The sequence below is a fragment of the Rhinolophus ferrumequinum genome, chromosome 8 (assembly GCF_004115265.2).
Source record: "Rhinolophus ferrumequinum isolate MPI-CBG mRhiFer1 chromosome 8, mRhiFer1_v1.p, whole genome shotgun sequence".
NCBI lineage: Eukaryota > Metazoa > Chordata > Mammalia > Chiroptera > Rhinolophidae > Rhinolophus > Rhinolophus ferrumequinum.
Window position 1 is genome coordinate 44,415,574 of NC_046291.1, and position 21,483 is coordinate 44,437,056.

Here is a 21,483-nt window from a genome sequence, read left to right on the forward strand (position 1 = left end):
ATATATATATACACACATATAAGCATTACTGACCTAAGGTGTAAATGTGTTCATTGGGCCAGATCAACTGTACTCATGGCTGGGCTTGGTCCTTGGTTAACTTTACTTACCATTCATTTCAGGAAGGAGTCTGATTGGACTTTTAAAGGGAGAAAGTAGAGGTTACCAATAATGAGTAGAAACTCAAACATTCTGAGATATAACTTTAAAATAGCACAAGCTTTAAAAAAATAATATTTATAACCTTCTTTATTACCTGTTTCTCTTTCTAGCATGTGTACCTGTGTGTGCGCGCACACACACACACACACAGACACACACACAAATTCTTTTAAAGTGCTTTTGGTTTAAAAGGCTTTATTGTCACAGCTGTTTCTTGAATTCTTTGCTTTCACTTGGATTGATATGCATGGCAATTAGTGTGAAAAACAAAGTGCCCCCTGACAGCTGCCAATGCTGTTACACTTGCAAAAGTTGCTTTAACATTTCTCTTGCTTTTCCTTTCTAAGGCCTTGGTCTTGAATCTGACGGCGAGGTGGGTTACGTTTCAAATATTTGGCATTTCCTTCTTTTCTTTTCTTTTCTTTCTTTTCTTTCTTTTTTTGAATTCTGTGGCTTTGGAAAAGTTAACTAAAACGTGAAATACTTAAGGTTTACTCTTTAATAGAAACTGAACTAATTAAATTTCCTTAGAACAACATGGAATGGAAAAGTAATGCCTACTTCAGTATAATAAAATATCTGCTTAAATTATGAAGTACAATGTGAAGATACATGCCATTTCAGGTGTGTGTGGGGGGGGATTACCAGGATTTTTAAAATATGTTTCTACTTACGTACTTTTTTCCCCCCACAAGTGTAAAGGGACACAAATAGAAGTCTCCTATTTGAGCTTCAGAACTTGTATTCTAAAGGTGACATTGGAGAGATGAAGGATTAGTGGCTAAAGAGAGAAATTCAAATCCAGAATGTGACTATCCTCAGACTTGCAAAGGAAAGCTTGTTCCAGGTTATAACAAGCCCTTCCAACTCTCTGGAAGACGGGGGAAATCTGACCCAGCCTGACATGACTTCTCGAAAGTTGGAGGTGTTAATGAAGATTGCACAGTCACTTTTTAAGAGGACAGGGACTTACTAATTGTAACTATAACTTCACTGTACTTTAGCAAGTTTGGTTTGAAAACTTGTTTCTGATTTTACTCAACCATTAGCAAAAAAATACCACTGCGCTCTTTAGTTATCTCTTAGTTTGGCCATTACCAAAAAACAGACTGTTAGTGTTGTCTGGGATCAGGAAAATGCACTTAAACTAAAGGGAGTAATGAGATGTTATGATAGATGGTGAAAGGAAAGGCGCAATGAATTTATACATTTATTGACTCTTTTGTCAAACTAAGTTGCACAGCCAGCTTAACAGCTTTTGGAAAGTTAGTTTAAAAAGTTTTCCTTTAGATGAAAAAAGTGGTGGTAGGTGAGGATTAATTTTCATACATATAAATGCGTTGGTCTTTAAAATAAAAAAAAATTATAGTAGGAATACTCACTTAGCTGAAACCTCTCGGATTTGATATAGAGAAGACTGGGTTACTTACTTTTAGTGTTTAGTTGATGTCCTGCTGTTTCAGGATGGTCTTATCAGTGTGACATTTATGGAGCACTCCAAGTAGCAGCCCAACACTGTTGGGTGACTAATGCAGCCCATCACCTGCACAATATTTAGAGGACCATTGCCTGAAATGGATTGCGATGAAGCCATTGTCCTTTTCGTTAATGTCATATGGGACACCTTCAGGCCTGGGAGTAGGCAGTGCAGAGGAAAGCAGATCCTAGTACACTCTCTGTCTCCCTCTCTCTCCTTTTGTCACTTAATTAATTTGTAGCTCTGTGCCACAGTGACAGTGGTGTGAGTAGCTCAGTCCATTTGCTGAAGAGCAAATGCTTCACAGAGTGTTGCCAAGCCACCTCCAAATGTCTCTTGGCAAGGGAACACTTGCATTTGAGGACTCCTGGCATTGTGTTCTCTCTGATACTAAGAGTAGGAGAAAGAGAGATGACCTGACATCTATTTCTTTTGGAACTTGTAATCCACTTACTAACCTCCAAAATAGCCTTCTATACATGGGAATGACTCAGTTTTTCTCCAATCTATAGAAAATTTGGTACTATGTCATTATGCTACAAATTATGTGGAAATTCTGTTCTGTTTGGAAGAATGGAAAGAGTATAGGCTTTCAAGGCATTCAGGCATAGGTTTGAAACACTGCTCCATTGCTCTCTACTTTGGTTCCCTTGTCACTAAAATGTGGTTAATAATACAGATCACTTTGTAATACGATGGTGAAGAGTCAATGATATCATATATGAAAGCACCTAAACTAGTTCCTGAAACATAATAGTTGTTGGCATATACGCTAATATCAGTAAAAAGTATTAACTTATTTTATTAAAGATATTAACTTATATGTGATATGTATTATTATTATTATTATTTACTCACTTTCTATACCAGGTAAGTTATAGCAAACTACCTCAGCCTATTCAAAGGGATAGAGGGGAAAAAAAAGTGTGCAGGCTATAATTTAGGCTAAAAAAGTTGTTAATTATCTTCTTTGGGACGCACCAGGAACTAATAGGTCACTGTGATATTCTGACCTGAAATTCTCCAAGCCCTATACACAAACACACACACTTTCTCTATCACATGAACACACAGACAATAAATAATTCAGATATAAAAATTACATCATCCTGCTCATATCAAAGCTCTATTAGCTTCTACCCATCAGTTAAATTATCTAGAAATTATGCTTCTGAAACCTTAGAATAATGTATTCAGCATATCACCTCCCTTGAGTAATGAATGCTATTGTAATCCAGAGAAGAAATATTGTGATCTGTGGAAGGAACAGAAACTTTGGAATCAGACAGATTTGGCTTTGAATTCCTGCTCTGACACTTGCGAGTTATGTGACCTTTGGCAGGTTGATTTCCTTCTTTAGCATTCAGCTTTGCTATCTGCCAAATAAGGGTAAAAATATTGACTTATGTCATAGTACATAGGACAGTTATAAAAATTAAATGACAACATCTAATTAAAATGTTCAGTTATTGTTCGCTCCTTCTCCTTCCTTGCCATTATCACTGTACAGTCGGTACTCTCCCTACTGACATACTTTGAGGGCTGCCCATTTTAGAGTAAGTCCACCGGAGGATGTCTCTAGGCAAAATGCAACCTGCAGTTTAAATGAAGCAGTGTCTGCATTGTTCGGGGCACATTGTCTTAACTCTTTATTTCTGCGCATCAGGAATCCGAAGAACCTCAGTTAGGTACTGACCACCGTTGTAGTTGAGAAGAGTGATATGATTCAGCCTCATTCTCCCTGGCTTGAATCATTTACAAAATCCATGAATTTAAGCATCTGTGTTCTGACATAGAAGTCTCATTTGACCCCAGAATAAAATGAATTCGCAACTAAGGAGCTGACATCAGCCCCACATTCTATTTTCACTAAACAAAATAGATTTTTTTTTTTAATAAGTGTTCAGGTTCAATGTGTCTCTCTTTTCCCAAATGATTTTATAATGTGAACTTCGTCGTTAAGACCACAGTGTGGTTGTAAATAAGAGGATTCATGGAGGAAGTACTATTTATGGGAAGCGGAGATTGATGAGACTAAACACTGGAAACACATGTATAATCCATTTTGACAGCTAGAAAGATAATAATTTTAAATACTTATGAGATAATCTATACATTTAAATCCATTTCTGACTTCCTAGTTAACTCTTTAGTTTATAATTTCAACGTCACATTCAACATTATCGTAGTAGATAGTGAATGTTGCTTATTTCAAAAATCATAGTTCAATCTGTAAATCTTAAATATAACCAATAGGAAATACTTAAAAAAAATAGGTGATTTTTTTTTTCCTAGGAACAATTTTCTTTAATAAAACAATGGGTTTCTAGGAGTACCAAAACTGGTTTAACTTAAATTGCTCTTCATTTCATGATACTTAATTCCAGTCTCACTGGAGACATTGGAGGCTCAGTCCCAGTCCAGCCTCTAAAACAGGCCTTTAATAAGGTCATTTTCTTTCTTTTAATGACTCAGAATTAAATGCACCTATAAACACAGAATAGCTAGTTATATCAACTCCCTTTGGTTCTGAAAATCATTTCTGCTTCAGTCATCCAACTGTGAGGTACTTATTCTTGAATTTCAATCACTAAAGATATGTTAGCTCACTTATTTTCCAGATTCAATGACTTAAACAATGTGTTTAAGGGGATGAGTGGAGTAAAATGCCACTTATTCTGTATTTTACTATAGGACAAGACTTGCAATAGGCACCGTGCATACATTTAACTATAAACTTCTAAAAGCCAAAGGGAAACGATCACTCACTCGATTTTCATGGGAACTCTGGCAGAGAGGGAAACCAACGTATTTGCCTGAGGATTAACCGAGATTTAAAACCAGGATCGTCTGATTTCACAGTCTTTTCCCACTACTCCTACTACATCCTCCTAATGCAAAACTGGTGAAATTCAATTCGGCAGGCAAATATTAAGTTCCTATTAAAGGCCAAACGCCATGATCGCTTTTATGAAAGAAGCAAAGGTTAATAAGAGCATGCCTTCAGCAACTGTGAGACTCAATGCTTGTCACCTCCTGCATTTTTTGACTCACGGACCTACAACCGCTCCCTCTTGCCTTTTTTGCAACATCCAAACTCATCAGCTCTAATTAAGGTGGTCTGTCAACTGTCTCCCACGCTCTGCACTCTGTTTTCAATCTCACTTCACTTGACTCTCCAACATGATTTTACTACTGGTAACTCCGTTTTCACATAGACATCTCCACTATCATTCTACATTTGCTCTTTAGAATCTCTGTTCACAACCTTGCAAGTAGCGCCCAATCTCTGTCCATCCTGATTCCAAGATCCACTGCCGCCAAATCGACATCTGTCTGCCTTTCTCCTGCATCTTTTTTCTGTGACCTTTCATCACCTATGCTTGTAGTTTATATTTTTCTGCTGCTTTGGGCAAGGTCTTTAATTGTTTCAAGTGTCCAGAATAAGACCCTAAGAGCAAACCTCGTGTCATTTTGGGTCCTCCATTCCTAGCATCAGGTAACACCTTCTACCTACGGTGTTGTCCAACAGCACTTCTGGTGATAACGTTCTACACGCTGACTGCTTGCCACACGTGACTGCTGAGCCATTGAAATGTGGCTACTGTGACTGTGAAAGGGCACTTCACGTTATTGATTTTTAATTAAATAATCCCATGTGCTTACGTAGTTGGCAGTGCAGTAGAAGAGAAATATGGATGGTAAAGAAACAATTGAATTACCCAAGGGGACTTATAATAGTAATGGAATTTTTGCTAAACCATCCAACTGATAACAAAAGGGTACAATGTACATGAAACAGGTGGTCTGGATCTTATGTGAAAGCATTTAATCTTTCATTGTGATTAAGTTTAATTTGCACAGTCATAGGCTATGTTTCATGAAAAACAAATGTGGTAAATTCTTGGAAACTTTTAAATCTTTAAATACACAAATTAAGTTCAGTTTCTCTCATGAGAAGTGAATATTTTGGAAAATTTTCAGATGGAAATTTTCAGATGGAAAATTTTCTCATAATAAGGTCTTCTACGAAAGTTAAGCTAAAAGACATTTTAATGATGTATGAGCTACATGTTAAAAATCACTAACCTGTGATGGATTTCATGGGAACCCCAACTGGTAAGGCTATGAATTCAAAATCCAGTCAAGGTTCACATTTTTAAATCATAAAAAAATTACTCTGTTTCCAAAGAAAATTATAATGTTTGAATTTTGAACTTAAATGCCATGAAAGAATCATTGACCTCATGAAGTATTTGTTTTATGTAAAATTAACTGAGGTAAAATAGAAAAATGTATTTAAAATCAATAAAACAATTTTCTCTGATTACTTATACTGGATGCACTGAAAAGTTTTGTAGAACGACAACATGACCTCTGCTTTCTAAACATGTTGGAATTTTTCTTTAATTTACTAGCACTGGCTCACTGAACTGGAAATTTTAGCAATGGTCTTTGCTGCTGCCATTCATGATTACGAGCATACAGGAACCACAAACAACTTCCATATTCAGACAAGGTAAGCTAGATAAAGTATTAACATTTCTTAGTTAAAACTTGAAATGTGTTTTCCTGCATATGACTTATCTTAAGAGTATTTAAACATAATGATGATGATGTCTAATAAGAATAATAATAAATGTTTAATAAGTGTTAGTAAAATTCCTTAAGCTGCAAGCATTTAAGTTAATCAACCATTATTTATCCAGAATCTTGTATATATTTGATGGTATATTTAGCAATTTAAAGAACATAAAAATGTGTAAGATAATTTTTCTGTACCCAGAATTTACATTCCAAACTATCCTACAAGTTAGATATTTATTCACTGAGACAAATTTTGCAACTTATTGTTTCAGGAAACAGTTTGATGTCATTATGTACTTGAGAGTCATAAACTTGTACTTCTGGAAAAAAAATCTAAAAAATCGAAGAAATCTTACTTCTAGATTAGTTTGAAGTGTTAAATTTAACATAGTTGGAAAATGAGATTTTTTTAAATGATGGTGATGATGGCAGTTATTACAATCAAAATACCAGAATAAAGGTGTATTAGTCTGTGAGGGCTAGCATCACAAAATACCACAGATTGGGTGGTTTACATAACAGAAATGTTCTCACAGTTTTGGAGACTGTCTATAATCAAAGTGTCAGCAGGTTTGGTGTCTTCTGAGACCTCTCTCTTCGGCTTGCAGATGGCTGCCTTCTTGCAGTGTCCTCACACGGCCATGTCTCTGTGTGGGAACATCCCTCCTGCCCCTTCCTGTTATAAGGACACCAGTAGTGATGGGGCCGCGCCCTGCATTTAACCTCAATTACCTCTTCAAAGGCCTTATCATAAATTGCAGTCATATTCTAAGGGACTGGGAGTTAGAACTTCAACATATAAATTTTCAAAGAATACAATTCAGTCCATAATAGAAAAGTGCTCTGTACTTTTTTGGTTGTACACAGATCTTAGTGGCTGGGAGGCAGAATTTGGTCTAGGACCCATCAGGGTCATTGATATCCACAGGACCCTGAAATGTCTGCATTTCACTATCAGAGCTGTTTAAGATGGAGATGTAAGTGGACAGACCGATATCTTTCTGGAACCACTGTAGAACTCGCTATTCTTATTGTGGGAAAAATAAACCTAGTTATTTTTTAAATTTGTTCATTCTTTTAAATTAATAAACTCTATTTCTTAGAGCAGATTTGGGTTTACAAAAAAATTGAACAGAAAGTACAGAGCTCCCACATACCCGCTCCCCCCACCCCACAATTTCTCCTAGTGTTAACATCTTGCCCTGGTGAGGTGCATTTGTTACAATCGATGAACTAATATTGATACATTATTCGTAACTAAAATCCCTGGTTTACACTAGGGTTTACTCTTTGTGTTATACATTGTATGAGTTTTACAAATGTATAACACCATGTATCCACCATTATAGTATCATACACAATAATTCAACTGCCCTAAAAGTCCCCTGTGCCTCACCTTTTCATTCCTCCCGTCTTTCCTCCCCTTTACCTATGGCAACCATTGATCTTATTAATGTCACTATAGTTTTGTCTTTTCCAAAATGTCACATAGTTGAAATTATACAATATGAAACCTTTTCAGACTGGCTGTTTTCATTTGACAATATGCATTTAAAGCTCCCATATATCTTTTCATGGCTTGATAGCTCATGTCTTTCATTGCTGAACAATATTCTATTGTCTGGATGTGCCAGAGTTTATTTACTTATTCACCTATTGAAGGATATCCAAATTTTGGCACTTATGAATAGAGCTGCTATAAATATTCATGTGCAGGTTTTTGTATGGTCTATTTTATTTGTTTTTTTAATTAGTAATTTCTAACAACTGATCTTCCAGTTATAGGAAGTTATTTTATTGATGTGGAAAACATTTCATTAAAATATTAGACATTTTAGACATTCAAGGGACCCTAAAGTGACTGAGATCCATATTATGGATCATCTGGCCTACACCTCACAATCTAAAAAAGAAAAAAGCACATTTCTCTAGAAGTGACATCACCTGTTTATATGCACACAGTCAGCTGATGGCAGTAGCGGGATTGAGAAGCTCAGAAGAGGGGCGCTCACTCTCAGTGCAGTCTGCATACACGTCTCTTCTCCCATGTCCAGGGACAGGCAGATAATAGTCCCAAACCTGTATAGCCTGAAATGGATGGGCTTAGAAATCATGGTTGCCTTGATGGAGACAGAGGAAGAGCTGAAATTCACACAATAAAATATTGCGGAAGGCATTCTGTCTATGCCCAGAGTCCCCCAGGTTGACAGAACATGAAGGAAAAGGAAGAGCCGGAATTCTGGTTTAGAGGCAGGGAATGTTATTAACCTCCATGTCCGTCTGTAGAGTATAGGAAGTTGTTTTGTTTTTATTTGTGTTAAACATCAAAGGAAAAGTAGACTATATGGATGGTTTTTGCTTATCAAAGGCTCTTGTACATCTTCTCAATCCATAATGAGTGGGATTTTAATTAAAGGCAGCTCATTACTGAGTTGGGGCCTGTATGGAACAACAGTTTGGGGAGCTGGAGAAGGCAGCAAATAATTTGTTAACAATGAACACTTCTTGCTCTTTCTACTTTGAAAAGTGAAGGGAATGGACTGGCCTTCTCCAGCAGCGGTGTTCGGCCATCGTTTCTAGCTTTCTTTCTACCAATCATTTACAACGGAATGAAGAGTCCTAATTTTTTTATACTTTGGACTGCAGAGTAGGGGGTGAAGATGGAAAAAAGAAGGAGGAGAAGAAAGAGAAGAAGGAGGAGGAAAAATCCTTTTTTTTTTCTTTTTCTGTTTTTATATTGAGAACCTATAAAAGGGGGGAAAGTCTAGTGTTTTATTTATTTTCTTATAAATGACTTACCAAGATGAATTATTTAATGTATTACTTTTATCAGAACTTGAAAATTTTATGAACAAAAAGTTGTAGTGACCACGAATACAAAAAATAATGTGCTTTTAAAAATTATCACTGTCACCTTCACATTATATCCGAGGAGGAGAACGAAGTCTGATGTCACTGATTTCATTGCATTTTACAGTATTCACTGTTACTTGGACTTAGAGTGCTTTCCTATTGTGGGAAGCTATTTCCTGGATAATGCAAAATGACTGAAAAATAATTTAAAACATAGTTCAAGGCTAGATTTAAGTTTAATATAGACATTATAATTCATGAAATCTTTGCAAGTGTAAATAAATGCAAATAAGTTCTTTGTGAAAATATAGAGCTACACGTTACCATGGATACTGGATGTTGCTTAGAGTCTAGTTCTTTTCTTAGATGTCAAAGACTATCTCAAACATTAAGATGATGCTGTATTCTCAGCATCCTGTTAGATTTATGAGACAAAATCATACATACTTTGCTACAACTAAATCTGGTTCAGAAACATAGCTCTTCTTGTTGCCAAAAGGTAAAGACAGTGATATTTGGAGCCATATCTTTTAATAACCCTGGCAGAACTGCCATGGCTAGATTTGAAGTCATACAAGTGATAATGGTAATAATATTTGATTTACAAATTACAGTTTTTTTCCATGATCTCAGTATTCTGGAGATATTTGGGCAAGATCCATTTGATTCTCTCTTAAGTAAGGATTACATATACGCTTCGCTAGTTCAGTTTTCTTTGTACTGAGCTATGATTATCAGCTGTATAATTTTTAGACCGTAGCTGAAATTATTAAACGAAAATATATTTTGGAACTATGTGCTTTTAGCTAACTACATATGTTATTCTACTTTTATGAAGTGATAGAAATAAAAGAGTAAGTAATTATTCTACTGCCTGATAGGTCATTTCCCCTTCATTGGATTAATAATAATAACACTTGATTTATCTGGCAGACTATTAGATACAGATCTCCAATATGTTGCTTGCAACAGGAGCCCAGTTTCTTTAGTTCTTTGTTATACTTGTCCTTGGATACTCTTTGGTAGACATTCAGTGGTAGGGTCAGTGCTAGTTTATAACTAAGACTCTACCCACTGGAAAGCCTAAAACAGTAAGTCTTAATGAGGCAATTTTTGTGCTGACAGAATATGTATCTGCCAGGAAGATACATATCTTTGTTGCCTACCTCCAATTGGTATTTTTGCTGCCTACTTCCAATATATATGGATGGGTTCACCATTTTAATACATTGCACACAGTGGCTCTGCTTCCATTCCACACTTTCAAAATGATATGGCAACTTAAGAGGATAAGAAAGGAGAAGCAAGGGCTCCATTATACAGAGATGAGAATACTTGGATTATTTCACACTTTTTGTTTGAAGACCAAGTTCAACAATGCAACTTGAAGTAGCTTATTTGATTATCAAATGATATGAAAATACAGGCAATTGAGAAATAAAAGGCTTCCCTTGATGAATTCATCATTTAAAATGGCAATATTCATTATAAATTGGACATTATCCAACATAAGTTCTAAATTTTGGTTAAAGAATGGTTCCCCAGTTTAATTTAAGGCTAAAGGATATAATATTCAATTTGAATCACAACATTATAAGGGGGAAAAAAGTAGAATTATAAATATGATTTTTATCATCCCCTCTTCCCTCTGCCCCAAATAATTTTAGTTCAAGGGAATGAGATGGTAATCAACTCTCTGGAAGGAATACAAAGAGGCTGCTTTGTTCACTGAGTGAATAAGAATGTTAGGTAATTTTTTTCTCTCTCATTGGCATATCTAGATTATCTCACAGGTAACTGAATTACAAATAGAATGGAGAAGGCATAAACATATTTAAAATATGCTGTTTAGTACCAAGTAGGCTTTGTCCCAGGTTCAACATTTGAAAATCAGTTAAGGTAATCTATTATACAATAGGCTAAAAACGAAAAGTCATATGATCATATTAATAGATGAGGAAAAAGAATTTGATAAATTCAACACCCTCACATGATAAGAATGCCCAGTAAACTAGGAATAGAAAGGCAGTTCCTTAACTTGATAAAGAATATCTCCAAAAAAAAAACCCCTACAACTAACATCATAGTTAACATTGAGAAATTTGAAGCTTTCCCAGTAAGATCAGGAGCAAAGCAAGGATGTCTCCCTCTCATTACTGCTTTTCAACATCATACTTGGAGTCCTAATTAATTCAATAAGACGCCTCCCCCCCCAAAAAAAAAAAAGTATACAGATTGGAAAGAAGGAAAAAAAATTGTCTTCATTCACAGATGACATGCTAGTCTCTGCAAAAAATCCAGAAAAATCAACCAAAAAACCTGCTGGAACTAATAACCAATTATAGCAAGATTGCAGGATAAAAGGTTAATCACTTTCTTATATACAAGCAATGAACAAGTGGAATTTGAAATTAAAATCATGATATCATTTATATTAGTACCAAGAAAAAAAAGTAGTTATAAATCTAACAAAATATGTACAAGATCTATATGAGCAAAACTAAAAAACTCTGATAGAATAATTCAAAGAAGTAAGAGGAGATGTATTCCATGTTCATGGATAGGAAGACTCAATATTGTCAACGTGTTAGTTCTTCTCAAGTTGATCTATATCTTCAGTGCAGTCCCAATCAAACTCCCAGCAACTTATTTTGCAGATATCAATAAGCAGATTTAAAATTTATATGGAGAAGCAAAAGACCCAAAATAGCCAACACAGTATTAAAGGAAAAGAACAAAGTTGGAGAATTGATACTATCCAACATCATGACTTACAATAAAGCTATAGTAATCAAGACAGTGTGGTATTGGCGAAAGAACAGAGAAATAAGGTCAGTGGTACAGAAAAGACAACCCAGCAATAAATTCACAAATATATGACAAAGGAGCAAAGGCAATACTATGGAGCAACAATAGTCTCTTCAACAAACAAATGGTGCTGGAACAACTGGACATCCACATGCAAAAAAAAAAAAAAAAAAAAAGTATACGCAGACCTTACACTCTTCACAAAAAACGAACTCAAAATGGATCATAGACCTAAGTGTAAAATGCAAAACTATAAAACTCCTAGAAGATAACATAGGAGAAAATCTAGATGACCTTGAGTGTGACAGTGACTTTTTAGACACAACACCAAAGGCACAATTTTTGAAAGAATTTGATAAGCTGGACTTCATTAAAAACAAAAACATTCTTGTGAAAGACAATATCAAAAGAATTAGAAGACAAGCCACAGACTGGGAGAAAATATTTACAAAAGATACATCTAATAAATGACTGTTATTCAAAATATACAAAGAACTCTTTAAATTCAACAATAAGAAAACAAAGAATCTGATTTAAAAATGAGGCTTACCAGACACCACACTAAAGAAAATACACAGATGGCAAATAAGCATATGAAAAGATACTGCACGCCATATGTCATCAGTGGAATGCAAATTAAAACAATGATGAATCACTGTTATCCACCTATTAGAATGGCCAAAATCTGGAACCCTGATGACACAAAATGCTGGCAAAGATATGGAACCACAGCAACTATTATACATTGGTGATGGCGATGCAAATTAGTACAGCCACTTTGGAAAACAGTTTGATGGTTTCTTATGAAAACTTAATATACTCTTACCATATGATCCAGCAATCTTGTTCCTTGGTATTTACCCAAAGGAGTTGAAAACTTATATCCACAAAAAAACATGCATGCAGATATTTGTAGCAGCTTTATTCATAATTGCCAAAACTTGGAAGCAACTAAAATGTCCTTTAGTTGGTGAATGGGTACATAAACGGTGACATATCCAAACAGTGAAATATTATTTAGTACTAAAAAGACTTGAGCTATCGAGCCATGGAAAGACATGGAGGAAACTTAAATGCATATTACTAAGTAAAACTAGCAGTATGAAAAGTCTATATACTGTATGATTCCAATCACATGGCACTGTGGAGAGGCAGAAAATGGAGACAATAAAAAGATCAGTGGTCGCAGGGGGTTAAGGAGGTGGGAGGGATGAATTGGCAGAGCACAGAGGATTTCTAGGGCAGTGAAAATACTCTATATGGTACTATAATGGTACTATAAATTTATAACATGTCGTTATAAATTTGTCAAAATCCATAGCATATACAACACCAAGAGTGAACCCTAATGTAAATTATGGACTCTGGGTAATAATTATATGTCAACGTGGATTCACCAATTATAACAAATGTACCATTGTAGTGGAGAATGTTGATAATGCGGAAGGCTGTGTATGTTTGGGGCCAGGGAATATATGCCAAATCACTGTACCTTCTGCTCCATTTTGCTTTGAACCTAAAATTGCTCTAAAAACTAAAGTCTATTTTTTTTAGAAAGTTGTCATACAGTAAAAAAAATTAAAAAAGAAACTAAGTACTTCCATAAATTTAGGTGTTCAGTTGCAGGGCTTTTACTGATGAGATGTCTTATAACTTGAGTGTTTTTATTAGACACTCATGCACGAAGTCTAATGAAATTCTCTACTCGTCTTTTTTTTAATTCTTAGGTCAGATGTTGCTGTTTTGTATAATGATCGATCCGTCCTTGAGAATCACCATGTGAGTGCAGCTTATCGACTTATGCAAGAAGAAGAAATGAATGTCTTGATAAATTTGTCCAAAGATGACTGGAGGTGAGTTTCAGAGGAAACCTAGAGGAAATTAAACTTCAGGAAAAAGTTAAATTGTGTGATTTAACGTGAAGAAAACCTTAAAGATGAAAGTCAATTCCTTACTTGTAGTACAAACTCAACATTCTTTGACTAGATAAATCTGAGAAGGATTTACCTAGAAAACTTTGTTCAGGAGCCGGGCTCTGTTAGATGGAGCTGAAGTATTCCCAGGCCAATTCAACATCTATATGTATGATAGCCAATCTGTAAGACTACACACCATAAAACAGATACTTTAAGATACATAATTACATATTGTCTGGAATGGAACTCTGCTCAATTGTACCATAATGTGGTCCTACATAAATTCAGAGTATTAGGGTCATATTGATTCCTTCATGTATTACTTTTCTGTACATGGAATTTAGCTTTTTTGGAAAAAATAAAGAATTCACTATTTGGGGGAAAACATTACAAATATAATACATCAAAATGGCTCAGCTATGGAAGGAAATCTTACATGTTTCTTCTACAAGGCATCAATCTGCTTAAAAAAAAAATTACATGGAATGGTGATACCCCTTGCCATGTAAGAGAAAATGACACGATGCACCCCTAATCACTCAGCATAATTTTTCCTTGTTTATTCTTGATCCCTTGGCCATCATCAATCCCTTCATTTGACTATAGGGTTGCCATATTTAGCAAATGAAAAATAAAGGACATCCAGTTAAATATATATTTCAGATAAACATAGGAATGTTTTAGTGTTAGTATATCCCTAATATTTTATGGGACCTACTTATATAATTTAAAAAAAGCCTTTGTCTTTAACAAAGATCTTGTTAAGTCAGTTAATGGATTGAAAAGGTTCCTATTTAAATGCAAATAGCAGAGTTTTTTTCTTTTTCTTTTTCCTCTCTCTCTTTAAATCAGGGTAAAAAGACATGTCCATATAAAAGAAGTGACTTGGGATCAAAAATTACCTTAAAATAAATAAAAGGTTAATTTAGGGTTTAAAATAACCCTAATGTTCCATGTTTGTTTTACCAAATACTGAAGCTTCCTGGTTTTTCAAGGTTGCTTTTGCATCTCAGGAAAATCTCTAATGTGAGGGGAAGGAGGCACTTTGTTTTGGGAACCCAGTTCAGGCCTTTCATTTGATTCTGCAGGAAACAATAGCCAATGAAGTTTTGCAGCCTAGGAAGGCCAGCATCTAATTGTAAAAGAATTTAAAATCAACAGCTGTTGGGCAATATGAACAGGAGGGGCGAAGGTAGAAGCAGGGAAACAAGTTTGGAGGTATTAACTAAGGTCTGAGAGATTGACTATTTACATCTAGAATATTTATTTCTTCAGCCGTGCTTATCATTCCCAGAGGTAACATTTATATTATTAATTATTATTCTTTTGAATTAAACTTGTTCCTTCTTAAAGTTAATGCTGTTGCTATTTCAGTGTAATTTTATCCTATTACACAATATTCTTTAATATCTTTAGTATTTTATTCTAATAATTTATTCCTGTATTATTTTGTAAATTCCTATACAGTAACTTCTGAGTCATCCTAATTGAATGGTTTTATAGAATTGTTTTAACAAATACTATACGTATCATATAGATTGTACAATTTAATAGAGCCAACACTTTCTAAAAAGCTATGAAAGATATATTTGCTAATATAAACTTGATAACATTGTACCAAGAATTAAAATATAAATAGGAGTATAGTGTAAGGAATAGAGTCGGTGCTGGTCAGTTATCTGAAAAGCACAATGTATATATGAGATTTATGTATTTCATAAAACTTTAGTCTCCTTTACCTTAGTTAACATGAATATGTTGGTTTAGTTGCTGTTGTGATATGGCTCTCCTCAGAATTTCAGAGAAAAAATGTAATTGAGAAAAACTTTATTATATTTAATAACGTCCCTTCCCTTAATATTTGGCTAAAAGTATTCTAAGCATGCTATTCATATCATGAACAGCAATCAGTGTATTGTTTTCTCATGACTCGCATATAAAAATCCAATTGAACTGAGCACCCATAATTTTCAGCAAGAGCCTCCAATATGTGATTTAAAAAAAAAAAAAGAAAAGTAATTTGATCATACCATCTTTAGGTAAAGTTCTTACCTAAAGTACCTAAAGATACTTTAGGTAAACTGTAATTTATATTTACCACTCACCTTTAATTCAGCTTCCTCCTCAGACCACACCTCAGAATGAAAATAAAATACGGTTTCCCATATGAGTAACTATTTTACCTATCTGTACTGTGCAAGCAATGAGTTGTGGAACATGCAAAACTGTGCTGAGGTGACTTATTGTCTCCTTAGCGTGAGAATGAGTTATTCGTGTATAGGCCTTGTGATAAGGGTCACCATATTTAGCGTCTTGGTTAAAATTTCAGCAGTACTGATAGTTCTTTCTAGGATCAGGATCCCAACAGCTTAAGCCGGGAAATGCCACTCACTTTAGAGTCTTCGTTTTTCTGGGGTTCTGATGATGAAGTGTCGGCATAATGGAGGAGTTTTAGAGTCCGCTTTGGTAGTGGGAACTTTTAGGGTTGAAACGTATCTCTGCTATGTGACTGGGGTAAGAACTCAGGCTTTGTGGTGGGAACTAATAATACACACTCACAGGGTTGTGGTGAAGATTAAATGTCTTAATACCTATACGAAGCTCCTAGAAGACTGCCTGGACTGAATAAATACTGAACAAATAGTCGTGATTTTATGGATAGCACAGACTTCATTGAGAATAGTTTTTCTTTAAAATTATGTAGTTGGATAGGAAAACAATATTTTAGAATTACGAGTGGGGGAAGGGTGTCAGTGTGGGAGGAGAAAGCATCCAGTTCTTGAAGGGGAGACGTTAAACAGCATCATTCACAGATCACTCTCCTGGCAATTTCCTACGGCTTCAAGAGTTAAAAGGTAAAATGATGTAAACTTTTATAAGCACTTTTACATTAAAATGTAGCTTTTTGTGTGTTCATATCCATTAAACAGAAAATGTAATTCATGATGTTTAAGGAAATGTTCCACTTGAGAACAATAAAGAGCCAACTGAGCCTTTCCTTTTGATGACTTCACAGGGATCTTCGGAACCTAGTAATTGAAATGGTTTTGTCTACAGACATGTCGAGTCACTTCCAGCAAATTAAAAATATAAGAAACAGTTTGCAGCAGCCTGAAGGGTAGGTTATTTATTTATTTTGTGATGTTCAAGTTCCGTGGGTTTGGACTCAGAAAGGACTGTAATTGGTTACTTTGTTCTAATAATTTGAGTATGTTCTTGGTTTGACAGGATCGACAGAGCCAAAACCATGTCCCTGATTCTCCACGCAGCAGACATCAGCCATCCAGCCAAATGCTGGCAGCTGCACCACCGGTGGACCATGGCCCTGATGGAGGAGTTTTTCCGACAGGTGCGTCTTTCACACTCTATGCAAATAGTGTTGGAAATGCTGACTGTGCCTATTGACATTCAAAAAAGGTGACTTATTATCAACTGGCCACAATACATTCCTGGGGCTATCCAGGGGATCTGCTATGAATCACATAATTATCACAATAAAGAGTCTCCTATCACTCAATTCTGTATTTTCAGATTGTTTGGTATCTCAATATTGTACTTTATTTTTAACATTTATCATTGATTTTGCAACTATTCCGAAAACAGAAAAAACAAAAATGTTACTATATTTGGATGATTGGTTTCTATTACCCGTTGTCAGTGGAGGTGAATATGGTTTGTTTTGAAATAGTCTTGCATAGTCCTAGGGAAAGTTACTCAAAAAATGCATACTATATGATTCCTTTATATGAAGTTAAAAAAATGGCAAAATATCTATGAAGATTGAAATCTGAACAATGGGTGCTTATATGGAGTGGGATTCACTGGAAGAGGTTAAGAGAACTTTCTGGGATTGATGGAAATATATCTTGAGTGTTAGTTACACAAGTGTGTTCATAATTTATACAGTTAAAATTTGTACACAATTTTTTTCCTTGATTTCAAAAATAATCTATCAGAATAAAGGTGCTTCACCGATGACTTAAAGAACTCTGAAAAAAATCAGTGTTAAACTATCTCTGCTAAATCCCAGAGACTCTTGAAAATTACTGTTAGATCTACAAATAATATGACTTATATTATCCCCGTGTTTTATTAGCTTCAGACCAGACAAGGAATACCTGACAGAACAATGAGAGTAATGAATTCAATGAAATTGAATCTAGATTTTTTATTTCTGCATATAAATAACTTTAATATTTTTTAAAAAAAATATTACAAATTCATCTTCTCCACTACTATTTGCTTAAAACAAATCCCTTAAATTTCAGTTGTCATTGATCCGTGGGTCCTCTCTTAGTGTCAGAAAATTTTAAATTCAATTTAATGTGGACATTTTCTTCCTAACTTTCAGTAAAGAGAAGTGCCACATTTGCTAAATTTTGAGATGTCGAACTGAATTTACCCAGAGCCATTGCACGAATGTTTCAATACTTAGTGGTTCTGTGGTTTGGACCTCTTCAAGTGAAACAAGGAAGAAAGTTTTCCCCTCTGAGAGAGTGATGTTCCCTCCCTTGTGCATCGAGAAAACAGCGCATATGTCAGCCTTCTGTTTCCTCTATTTTCCTGTAACATCACATTTCATTTTATAATGAAATGAATACAGACACTGTTATTTATCATCCACCTCTCTGGAAAAGCAGATGTTTAAAACTGTCTGTGCTGTCCACCTAAAACTCATATAAAATAATATGGAATATCAACTCTAACTGAAAAAAAACACAAATAATTAAAAAAATAATAATAAAATAAAACTGTCTCACTGACTGAGAGCATTTCTCTATTTCTCCTGTCAGATTTACTTTACTGTCTTTATACAGTTTTCTGAGCATGTTATGAAACCTGCGAGGATTGTGCTAAGATGGAACAGCTGCTCCTGGTTGAGGGAGCCTCTTATTGTTGACATTTTTACTATCGCTCATGGGCCGAGGATCAGTGAGCACTGTCTTCTGCATGTTCGTGGGGCTAGGCCTTCCTCTGGCCAATAATTCTGACACAACCCATTCATTCTAAAGTTTAGCACTATTTTTGACTTCACAATCACCTCCCACCCTTCTTAAATATATTTTAAGTAAACATAAGTTTATTATATAAATGTTTGAGAAATACAGATAAGTATAAAAATGAATCTAGATGTTTTTGAAGTTCACTATCTTATTCTTGAATTTTACCAGAAATGTGATTGATACTAATAATGAAGCTTCCAGCATGCAGTGATTTTTGACATTTGAATTTCAGGGTAGAGGGAAATCGTTCCATAAGGCTGCTTTGTTCCTTTGTCATTTTCAGTGCCTAATAAACGGTGACTCAGATATCTGACTATCTGATTAAAAAACACCCAATACTAAAGGTCAAGTGCATTTTTCAGATTGTGTTACTTAGAGGAAGGAGGTGTCAGGTTTTTGTTTTGTTGTTTTTTGACAGAACTCTGGGTGACCAATGATAGCCATTTGTGTAACTGCAGAATGTTCAGGAATGGCAGTCTGTGCTTGAATGACCTTAACATGTAAGGCAATATACCATATTTGGCCGTGTATAATGCACACCCACATATTTGGCCCAAACTATCAGGGAAAAAAATCTTTTGTTTTAATTTTTTTTTAATTGAAATTTATTGGGGTGACAATGATTAGTAAAATTACACAGGTTTCAAGTGTACGATTTTGTAATACCTGATTTCTATGTCACGTTGTGTGTGCACCACCCACTCAGTTCTTCCATCACCATATATTTGACCCTGTTTACACACCTCTTCTACCACCATCCTCCCCCCTTCATTTTAATTTTTTAATTTAAATTTTTATTTTCTTATATTTAGATACTTGGTTTTTGTATTATAAAGGAATTTCAACATTTATTTATTTATATATTGTTACACTATTAACTCATAAGCATAAATAAAATAATTGAGAACATTTATATAGATACAGAACTAGGACTACCCATGTATAATGTGCATCCTTATTTTTCCCTCACAAATTTGGGCAAAAAAGTGACCATTATATATGCGTATACATGGCAAAATATGGTACTTACAGCCCAAAGAAGAGTAAAGTGAAAAAAAAAAAGGGTGTGTGTTCATACCGGCTAGTATAAAATCAAACTATCCCTGCTAGCATTGCCTCTTTTCTTCAACTACAAAAATCCTCTCAGATCATAATAAATTGGTTTAGGACTTTAGTTTTTGATAATGGAATCTTATACTTAGTTCTCAGCCTCCAGATTTTTTAAAAGTAAATCACTTTCAAATCCCCTTCAGAAACAAGTAAAGCAAAGCAGGAGAATGTGGAGTTAAAGGTCAGATGAGTGAGTTTATACTGCCAACAAACATGTTTTACAAGCAAACAAGTTTATCCTTATGAGACTTATGCTAAAATATGACCTTGACTCCAACAGGTAAAGTGCTTTCATTAATTCAGTTACTAAATGAGTCTCCCAGTCCCCTTACTTGTTCTTACCATACCACATATTTTAGCCCTTTGAAGGTGGATACAGCAAGGAATCTGAAACTGTTTGGTTTATGCTTTGTCCTGAGTGTATTTGACGTAAACTATTTAACTAGATCTGTGTAACTATGCAGATGTCCTAGAAATTGGCAGGGCTGCAATGGTTCTTCCATGTTTTTTCTTATTCTTGCTTATCTTCACGTCACCACCTGTGAAACTATCAGTTTGTAGAACCTATGTGCTGAGATCCCTTTTTGCTAGGCATCTAGCCAAGGGACTGAGGTTTTCACCTCAGATGGTCAAAATAGTACGTTCATGAAGCAATTTGAAAATATATTCCTTGATTCCTTCGGAGTGTACTAAGAATCCTAAATACTGTGTCATGCGATCCATTGTCTGTACTACAGAATTTGAGACAAATCAGGCAAGGTCTGCCCAGGACTCATCACTGTCCTCAGCTGCAGTATAAATGTAAGCATTCTGTGTTTCTTGTTAAGTATTTTATGTATATTGGGCAAACATAAGAAGCCCAATAACGCAAATAAGAGGTAATTAAACTTGGCTTCAGGAAACCCAAATGTAAGCCCTAGTTTTTCCAACACATTTCCCACACAACCATGAAGTTTAAAAAGTAGCCAATTAAGGGAAGTATTTTTCCTTTTCCTCTGCAAAATATAGCACTAGACTCAGAATCCATTAAATAAGATTTTAAACAAAATTAGAGACTGGATATAAATTTTTAAAAAATCAGAAAAAGTACTCAAGGGAAAGAGATGATTTTTAGAATTTTCAAGAACATCAAGAAGATTATGTGTGCATGTATGTGTGCACATATACATGCACACATATGTATGTGTGTGTATGTGTGTGTATATATATATGAATTAATGTTTCAGAAATATCCAGAAGAATTTTGGGATGTGTTGATTTCTAAATCAATTTTGTATTAAATTGTCTACCAAGTTTATTTTATCTAACAAAAGGGCTTAAATAAACATCAAGAATTTCTAAAACACAAGGCTTTTCTGGAAGACAAACCAATGTAAAACCAAGCTATTTGTATCATCTTTTAAAATCCCATCAATGGTACCCCAATCCTTGGTGTAACTACTTTAGGTATACCTTCTGAAGCTATGGGAAACTGTCGTGAGAAGAGATCAGCATTTGCAGTCTAGAAAAACTCTTATTTCTGACTCTTGAGTAAGCCACTGATGGTAAAGGAGATAAAGCAGGTCCT

At 34.9% G+C, this 21,483-nt stretch overlaps 1 protein-coding gene across 6 annotated transcripts in view; it reads left to right on the top strand.

Annotated features, from left to right (window-relative positions):
- PDE1A (phosphodiesterase 1A) overlaps positions 1 to 21,483 on the top strand; it is a 316,130-nt gene that overhangs the window by 253,308 nt on the left and 41,339 nt on the right. For all 6 annotated transcript variants that reach the window (XM_033112655.1, XM_033112654.1, XM_033112656.1 and 3 more), the window contains 4 exons: positions 6,058 to 6,158; positions 13,615 to 13,740; positions 16,820 to 16,921; positions 17,032 to 17,152. In XM_033112655.1, the coding sequence (XP_032968546.1) occupies positions 6,058 to 6,158; positions 13,615 to 13,740; positions 16,820 to 16,921; positions 17,032 to 17,152 (450 nt within the window). The remainder of the gene's footprint in view (positions 1 to 6,057; positions 6,159 to 13,614; positions 13,741 to 16,819; positions 16,922 to 17,031; positions 17,153 to 21,483) is intronic.